Source organism: Rhodotorula paludigena (assembly GCF_050403205.1).
Source record: "Rhodotorula paludigena JCM10292 DNA, Rt_paludigena_JCM10292v1_ctg88, whole genome shotgun sequence".
NCBI lineage: Eukaryota > Fungi > Basidiomycota > Microbotryomycetes > Sporidiobolales > Sporidiobolaceae > Rhodotorula > Rhodotorula paludigena.
This window is the reverse complement of record NW_027481370.1, coordinates 44666-53192: the sequence shown is the minus strand read 5'-3', so window position 1 is coordinate 53192 and position 8527 is coordinate 44666. Positions and strand designations below refer to the sequence as shown.

Genomic DNA, 8527 nt, shown 5'->3' with positions numbered 1-8527 from the left:
AGGGCGGGGGCTACTCTGGGGGCGCGGGGAATTTGCCCACGCGCGGCCCCCCCCCACTATACTTACGCCAATGTGCCGCCCCCCCCCCCCCCCCCCCCCCCCACAAACCCCCCCCCCCCCCCCAGCTGGTCCGCCCTCGCACCCTCGCGCTCACCGCCCACATCCTCGATCGCAGGGCAAATCCCAGTCCAAGCTCTCCCCAGAGGACCTCCAGGACCTCCAGAAAAACACCTACTGTCAGTCGACCCTCCCGTCCCGCTCTCGCTGCTCCGCACCGCCGTGATGGCGCGCGACGGGCCGCGGGAACCCAGCACCGCCCCGACCCCGAACTCGCCTCTCGCGCCTCCGCACGCTCTCGAGGGACGCTGGAGCTGGCTTGTGAGGGTGAAAAGGGCTGCCACGAGGCCGTGCACGCTGGCATCTGTCCTCGGCTGGCCATGCGTGCAGCGTCGCGCCGCCTTCGGCACTCCGTCACTTGGGGCGGGGGACCATGCCGAACACCGCGCGGTGTCGCGCACGCGTCCTTCGTGCTGAGCGGACGTTGCTGGGATGCAATGAGCACGCGCGCACACGCGAGTGTGAGCCCTTGTCGAGGTCACGACCGCTGACACGCTTCCTCATTTCGCCGCACCTGCATGCAGTCGACAAGAAGGAGCTCCAGCAGTGGTGCGTTCCCTTGCTGCGGATCCTTCTCGTTCACTTTGCTCATTCGAACCGTCGCATCCGCAGGTACAAGGGCTTCGTCAAGGACTGCCCGTCGGGCCAGCTCAACCAGGAGGAGTTTGCGCGCATCTACAAGCAGTTCTTCCCCTTTGGCAACCCCAAATCCTTCGCAGAGCACGTATTCAAGGTCTTTGGTGCGTCGCTGCGCTCCTCCTCCTGTGCGGAATCGGCCAGCTGCCTGCGCATCCGCGCGGACAGGGCACGACTCGTCGCCATGGCGGAAACCCCGGCTGCGCTGACATACATTTCTTTACGCATCGCAGACAAGAACGGCAATGGTACCATCGACTTCCGCGAGTTCATCGCGGCACTGTCGATCACGAGTCGAGGCAAGCTTGACGAGAAGCTGCAGTGTGCGTCCTCCAACTCTCGATGTGCTCGCTCAAGGTTGCCGTCTTGGCAAACACAGAGCAGTACTCGCAGTTATTCGTCGACTCACACGGATGACTCGTGCAGGGGCGTTCCAGCTGTACGACATCAACAACGACGGCCTGATCACGTACGACGAGATGCTCAAGATTGTCCAGTCGATCTACGACATGACGGGCGAGATGGTCAAGCTCCCGCCGGACGAGGACACGGCCGAGAAGCGCGTCAACAAGATCTTTGCGCTCATGGACTTGAACCACGACCACCAGCGTGCGTCGCGCTTCCATCTGCCCCGCTCGGCGTTATCTGCCTCGGCAAGAGTCTCGTGCTTTTGCGGCACGCGACTCTGTCAGTTCAAGAGCAATCGCTGAGATGTCCCATTCGCGCGCACAGTCACCTTCGAAGAGTTCAAGGAAGGCTCGAAGAAGGACCCGACCATCGTGCAGGTGCGTGCGAGGCTCGAGTGCCGGTGTCGCCTCTACAACCAGAGCGTCCGGTCCTGATCCAACTCCTCCTTGCTGCACAGGCTCTCTCGCTGTACGACGGCCTCGTCTAGTCAGCGCATTTCGTCAAAGTCTCTCCAGCTCCCGCAGTACCCGCCGTCTCGTCCGCTGCGCGACACGCAAAGCCAAGCCCGCCTGTTGTACTCGTCTTACCCTCTCTCTTCACGTCTTGCGACCTTCCTTGGCTCATTGCCCAAGTCGGAACCGCCTCTGCCTCGTGTCAACGCCCCGTCCTTTTCCCCTTCTCTCGAATCACGCTCTCCCAGCATGCGCCCACCCGTCCCCTATACTCGTTCTCAGCGGGTCTTGAAACTGTATGACTACGTGCAACCCCGCTCTGCGGCGCATCTGAAGAGTCGTGCGCCTTCTTCGCTCGGAACTGACTTAGGAGAGGTGGCGGCTACTCTGGTTTTGCGTATACGCCGGCTCTGCTGGACGTTTGAGAGCTTGCTAGAAGATCCTGCACTTGGTCCAGTCCGCCTGCCGCGTTGAATTGCAAGTCGAGGTTGCACCGCCTCCGTCGCCTCCCGGCAGCTCTCGCCGCTTCCGTTCCCCTCGTCCCGCCCTCGATGCCTTCCGACGTCCTTCCAGGTGCGTGCAGACTCTTCCAGCTGCCCAGCCAACCCGTCCGCGTGCCCCACTAACTCGCTTCTCCTCCCCTCGTCTCCTCATCATCATCGCTCCCCTCCAGCCGCCGTCGACGCCCAGTCGCCGCTCACCGCCTCGGAGCTCGCCGTGCTGCGGCAGCAGTACCTCGACGAGACGGCCAAGGGCTGGGTCTCGGTCCAGACAAAGTTCAACTATGCGTGGGGCAGCGTAAAGAGCGACAGCCGCACAGAGGTCGGCGAGGGCGTCGCGCTCCTCATGGGTGCGTGCGAGCGCCCGCGCCTCACTCGTCCTGCTGCCGAGTCTCCATATCAGCTGACGTAGAGCCTGATCCTCTTCGTTACGCAGACATCTACCGCACCGAGCCGAGTCGCCGACGAGAGTGCCTCTACTTCCTCGCCGTCGGGCACTACAAGCTCGGCAACTACCCCGAGTCGAAGCGCTACAACGGTGCGCTGCCCTCCTTCAGGCGACGCAGGGAGCGAGGAGCGAGGGCTGATGCCCCGGATTCGCGTGCGCCGCAGGACTGCTGCTCGAGAAGGAGCCGAACAACATCCAGGCGCAGAGCCTCGACCAGCTCGTCGAGCAGGCCGTCGCCAAGGGTGCGTCCTCGTCTCGCTGGACTGGCGAGTCGCAGGAGCTCGCACAGCGACTCGCCTTAGATTCGTCGAGCGCCGTCGCTCACTCGTTCTTTCACTCCTCTCGCTCGCACAGAGGGCTACGTCGGGATGGCGATCGCCGGTGGCGCAGCCGCTGCAGCAGGCATCCTCTTTGCCGCGCTCATGAGCAGCCGCGGCAGGCGGTAGAGCCGTTCTCACAACCTCTTTTCGCTCGCTCGACTCGGTCTCCCCGTTCGCACAGTACCCTCCCTCTTGCTCACCTTCTTGTTGCGCGTATCTGCCCTCTCTGTAACTCGATATCCCCGTTCAGCCGCCATGGCACAGAAACCGAGAGGCGATAAAGCTGTTGCGTGTCCGTGCGAACTGGCTAGACATATCCGCCGCGATACCGCGGCTGTCTCCCTCCTCCGCTCCCGCCCACCCGATCCAGCAAGCTCGGCGGTGGCCCCCTCCCGCCCGCGCTGTGCCCCTTGCCGCCTCTCCGCCCGCCGTCCCCGCCGCCGCCGCACATGCTCCGCCAGTCGTCCCGCGGCGAGTCGTACCCGCTCCCCGAGTACTCGCGGTCGCGGTCGCGGTAGCCGCCGCTCGCCCCGCCGCCGCGATCGAACCGGCTCCGGCTGTCGTCCGAAAAGTGGATGTGCGTTCCCCTTCCGCCGCCACCGCCTCCCCCCCCTCCTCCTCCGCGCCCGCCTGATCGCCCGCCTCCGCCGCGGGAAGCCTGCGTCCTCGCGCGGCTCGCGAACCAGTCGTCGTCGGCCGCGCTCCCGCCCCCATCGTCGTCGTCGGCGCCGTACGCAGCCGCGAGCGGGCGCCGGTCGAGCTTGCCCGTCGGGCCGCCCTTGCGCCGGCCCATGTCGCCGGAGGGCCCGGCGGCCGAGTAGGCGGGGAGGGACGAGGCGTAGGCGGGGCCGAGGGCGGCGCGGTTGAAGGCCGAAGGGTCGGCGTACTTCATCGGGTGGCCGCGTGGTAGGAGACTGTGAAGCGCGAGCGCGAGTGAGTACAGGTCTTCACCGCTGGGCTGCGCAAAGCAGGGATACCAAATGTTTTGCACACCCGTGCACATTGCCTCATCGAGCGAACGACTCACCAATCATCGATGAAGTGATCCTTATTCGAGCCGCAATTTGCGCACGAAAGCTGGAGCTTCCGTTTCGGCGGCTTTGGGCCTGTCGTGTCATAGATGCGCCACTGCGACGGGCAGTTCTGCAACAGCGGCGTGAAAGGTCAGACACTTGCGCACACAGAGAGAAACTCGCAAGGAGGGACGTACCGGCGTCATGTGGTTCCCGCTCTGGCAGATGGTGCAGCGCTGCGAGAAGCTCCCTCGCGAATTCGGATTGACAGTGCACTCCTGCGCGATGAGCGAGTCAGCATCGCACGCACGGCAGGCGGGCAGTAAGCGATGGCGACGCACCCTCGCAAAGTGGCCTCGCGAACCGCACGACACGCAGATGAGCGCGACAGGGCAGTTGCGCGCCTCGTGGTCCGAGTCGATCGCGCCGCAGATGAAGCATTGCGAGTGCGTGCAGTCGCGCGAGGTGTGCCCCGGCTCTGCGGCGCGCAAGCGGGTCAGCTTACGACTCGATGCGGAAGCAGAAAGTAGGGACGCACCTCCGCAGAGTACACACGTCTTGGTGAGGTCCGCCTCTTTGTAGTAGCGGCCCGTGACCTGCCTCGTCGGATGAGCCCTGATTGCAGGAGTGTTGTGAGAGGAGAGGAACGCACAGGTGCCGAGCTGTCGTCGACGATACGACCCTGGATCGCCTTCTTCAGGTCGTCCTCATTGTCGTACAGCATTAAACCCTCGCTGAGGCCATCCTCGTCGTCGCTCGACGAAGACCCGTCGTCATCGTCTTCCGACCCGTCGTCCGTGAGCGAGACCTCCTGAGCGAAGGCCCGCATGACATCGTCGCTGTCCATCGCCGCGTCGTCCACCGGCGCATCGTCCGTGTCAGCCGCGAGCTCCTTGCCCTCGCTCACCGCGAGCGGCAGAGTCGCCGAGTCTTCTTCCTCCGCGAGCGCAGGCGCCGCGCCCGCCTTGAGTGGTGAGGGCTGTGCCTCGGTCGGCTGGAAGCGGTCCTTGTCCTTGACAGCCGCAGGCGTCGTGTCGACGACAAAGAGGTCGCTAAAGTCGCCCTCGACGACCTCGCCCTCCTCGAGCGCATCCTCGTCGTCGTCCTTGCCGCCGGGCGTGCCGTTTAGCGCGAGGGCCGGGCCCTTGCCCTTGCGGCGCGGTCTCCGCTTAGCCTTCTTTGCGGCGGCGGCGGCGGCTCCTGCAGCCGGAGTCGACGGGCCCGCGTCGTCGTCGAATGCGCGCTTCTGAGCGGGCATGGCGGTCGCAGCCGAGGTGCTGGCGGGCGAGGCTGTGCGGCTGGTCGAGGCAGAGCGAGAGGTCGCGGCGGGCGTCGACTCGACGCGGAGGGGGGAAGGAGCAGCGGGAGTGGCAGCGAGCCCGAGGCGGCTGGAGAGCGAGCGGGGCGCGGGACTGGCCTTCTTGGGCGTGTTGCGGCCCATCTACGGGCTCACGCAGCGCAGAGAGGCGAGGCCAGAATCTGGGTCGAGGCGATCAAACTGATGAGCTCGTCGTCAATCGCTGCCAGCACACAACAAGCAGTACCTGGTCGGTTGCATGCACTGGCCAGCTCTCTACACTCTCGAACGGGGCAAGCAGCGGAAATGGGTATGTGCAACTGCGATATGACGCTGTCTAGTAACCTCGGCGCTCCTCCAGTTTCCCTTCCCCCGCTCATGGCCTCAGCACCTCGCTCTTCGTCCCCGTAGTCGCCGACGGAGGGCCGCCGAGCAACTGACTCCGCACGAGGTAGTTGAATCGCGTGCCCTCGCGCGCGAGCTCCTCGTACGAGCCCTGCTCGGCAACGACGCCGTTCTCCATCATGACGACCGTGTCGGCCGTCTTGAGCGTCGACAGGCTGCAGCGCAAAGAGTGAACATCGTGTACGGACATGGAGGAAACGAACCGAGACGCACCGATGCGCAATGAGGATCGTCGTGAGCTGGTGGCTCGCGCTGATGTTGGCGATCGCCTCATTGACGAGGCTCTCGCTCGCCGCGTCAAGCGCCGACGTAGCTCTGTAAATGGGCATCGTGTCAGCGAATGAAGCGCAAAAAAAGAGTAAGCACCGCGACGCACTCGTCGGCAACCAGGATCCTGGGCTTCTGTAAGAGCGCCCGTGCAATCGCCAGTCGCTGCCTCTGCCCGCCCGAGAGCTGCGCGCCGCGTGCCCCGACCTGCGTGTCGAACCCGCGCGGCAGCGTCTCGATGAATCCGCAGTTGGCGAGGCGTGCGGCTTCCTCAATCTCGGCGCGAGTGGCGTCGGGTCGACCGTATGCGACTGTGGGAACGAGCGCGCGTCAGTTTGGAGCAAGTGCATGAGCAGGCTGCAGCCTCGCTAGGCGATGGGGCATCACAGAGTGCATCAAACGCGACGCACTGTTCTCTGCGATTGTCGTCGAGAAGAGCGCCGGGTCCTGCGGCACGATGGCGATCCTCTGGCGCCACGACTCGGCCGTGTAGTCCCGGATGTCGTCGTCGCCGTACATGACGCGGCCCTGCGTCGGGTCGTAGTAGCGCACGAGGAGGTTGGCGAGCGTCGACTTGCCCGAGCCGGACCCGCCCGCGATCGAGACGATCGTGCCCGGCTCGATGGTCAGGTTGACGCCGCGGAGGATCTCGGCGTGCGGGCGCGACGGGTAGCTGAAGTGCACGTTGTCGAACGTGAGGCGGCGGGGAGGCGTCGTGACTGGGAGGGGACGACCGACGCCGAGCTTGACGGTGAGCGGGCGGGCGTCGAGCAGCTCAAAGATGCGCGACGAGGCGCCGAGGCCCTTCATGATCGTGCTGGGAATGGAATGCCTCGTCAGTCTCGCCGAGACATTGACTGCTTTGCACAGAGTCAGAGGTTCTCTGCCGGACATCCGCAAGGCGGAAACCTACGCACCCGAAGAACGAGGTCAAGCCCGCCAGACTGCTCCCAACGTAGACAGTGTACGTGAGGAGCGAGATGAGCTGTCCGACGGTGAGCTCGCCGCGCGCGACGAGCGTGCCGCCGTACGTCAACAGCGCAATGACGGTCGCGTTCCCGGCAAAGCCCGTGCCGCCGAAGAAGAGGCCCGAAGCCCACGCCTCGGTCTTGGCGAGCTCAAACACCTTGTCGACCTTCTCCTTGAACCGGCGCGTCTCGGTCGGCTCGACCGCGTTGAACGCCTGGACGGTGCGGATCGCGCCGAGGCGCTCCTCCGAGACGGCGACCATCTCACCGACGGCCTTCTGCGTCTTGCGCGAAAGCTGCTTGAGGAAGCGGCCGTAGAAGACGGCCGCGACCGAGATGGGCGGCACGATGAGGAGCATGACGGCCGTCACCTTGCTCGAGATCCACAGCATGGCGCCGATACCGACGGTAGCGGTGACCACGGCGCGGAGACCGTCGCTCAGCTCGCGCGTCAGGCTCTCACCGACGATGCCGGCGTCAGACCCGAGGCGCGAGATGATGTCGCCCGTCGAGCGGACTCCGGTATCCTTGGTCGTCGCGACGGCGGTCGTCTTGGCCTCGGCGGGTGCAGCCGAGCTCGTCGAGACCGATGCCGTCTTGCTCGCCTGGCCCTGCAGGTCGTGCCAGCCGATGTCCTGCTTGAGAACGTTGGCGTAGGCGGCCTCGCGCAGCCGCGCGACGATGCGCTGACCGCTGATGCGCATGAGGATAGTGCGGCCCATGTTGGCACCAGCACCGACGGCGAAGAAGAGGGCGAGGAGACCGGCGGCGGCGGGAACAGAGACGGGGAGACCGGTGCTTTGGCCCGAGAAGATGTCGATGATGCGGCCGATGCCGAGAGGGATGGAGAGCGAGACACCGGAAGAGATACACAACTGTGTGGCGCAACTGGAAGTCAGCACGCGGCGCCGAGAGCGCTGGGGCGAGAAGGCGAGCTTCGACGCACCAAGCCAATCGCCAACCCGATCGTTTTCCGCTCTGGCCGCGCAAGCTGCACCAGCCTGCGCACCTCGCCCGTCTTGACCTTCTCCTTGAGGCTCTGAGCCTCTTCATCGCCTGTTGCGGGGGGAGCGACGGCCTTGTCCGCCTGCGCGCTCGCCTCATTCGACTCGGCTCCCGCGCCCTTCCCCGCCTCTGTCACAGCCAATCGCACGCTCGTCACCGGCGGTATCCGCCTGTGCAGGTGTGCGAGGGGAGAGACGGCGGGACGGGAGGACGGGCGAAGGCCGATGAAGACGGGAGACGGAGCCGAGAGAGTCGCGGCGGCGGAGAATGCGCGGTTCGGCGCTTGAGAGAGTCCTCTTGCTCGACTGCACGCTTCAGGGAACCAAGGCGCGAGGGGATGGGGCCGTCGTGCTGCGCCGAACGCGAGTCGCGACGACGACGCCATCCGAGGCGGCGAGAACGCGGAGGATCCGCTGAATGGGCTGTAGCGGGGTCTGTAAAGCTACTGCAGACTTCCCACCGGGCAGCTCGAGCGCAAGTCGTCGTGAGCAGAGGCGACGGCTTCGATCGCGCGCTTCCTCTCGTCGCTCGACGGCAAGTCGATTCGTCATCTCCCGCTGCCGCACCCGCCGAGGCCCAATGTGTACGCTCGAACGACTCAGTGCATCACATAGAGGAGTCTCCAGCAGCACCGACACGTTGCAGCGATAATGCGCGGGTCCTTCACCTCCTCACTGCACCGACTTCCCGC

The 8527-nt window shown here is 65.4% G+C and overlaps 4 protein-coding genes across 4 annotated transcripts; 2 read left to right on the top strand and 2 right to left on the bottom strand.

Moving 5' to 3' along the window:
* Nucleotides 1–175: 175 nt before the first annotated feature.
* FRQ1 (frequenin) lies at nt 176–1648 on the top strand (the record flags this gene model as incomplete). Its single annotated transcript, XM_076652737.1, has 7 exons — nt 176–236; nt 642–666; nt 730–857; nt 987–1076; nt 1180–1362; nt 1486–1538; nt 1619–1648. Coding segments are annotated over 7 exons (570 nt in total), but the record flags the coding sequence as incomplete, so codon positions are not given.
* Nucleotides 1649–2164: 516 nt separating this feature from the next.
* Nucleotides 2165–3007, top strand: FIS1 (Fis1p; the record flags this gene model as incomplete). Its single annotated transcript, XM_076652736.1, has 5 exons — nt 2165–2186; nt 2287–2463; nt 2550–2651; nt 2726–2803; nt 2916–3007. 5 exons carry the CDS (start codon nt 2165–2167, stop codon nt 3005–3007), a joined length of 471 nt encoding a protein of 156 aa, XP_076501729.1.
* A 181-nt stretch (nt 3008–3188) lies between these two features.
* On the bottom strand, nt 3189–5335 carry JCM10292_001759 (uncharacterized protein; the record flags this gene model as incomplete). The annotated part of the gene is made up of 6 exons (XM_076652735.1): nt 3189–3795; nt 3909–4024; nt 4092–4172; nt 4236–4372; nt 4433–4490; nt 4547–5335. The coding sequence occupies 6 exons, from the start codon at nt 5333–5335 to the stop codon at nt 3189–3191; spliced, it is 1788 nt and encodes a 595-aa protein (XP_076501728.1).
* A 232-nt stretch (nt 5336–5567) lies between these two features.
* JCM10292_001758 (ABC transporter ATP-binding protein) lies at nt 5568–8221 on the bottom strand (the record flags this gene model as incomplete). The annotated part of the gene is made up of 6 exons (XM_076652734.1): nt 5568–5751; nt 5810–5911; nt 5973–6174; nt 6274–6680; nt 6781–7706; nt 7778–8221. 6 exons carry the CDS (start codon nt 8219–8221, stop codon nt 5568–5570), a joined length of 2265 nt encoding a protein of 754 aa, XP_076501727.1.
* Nucleotides 8222–8527: the final 306 nt, after the last annotated feature.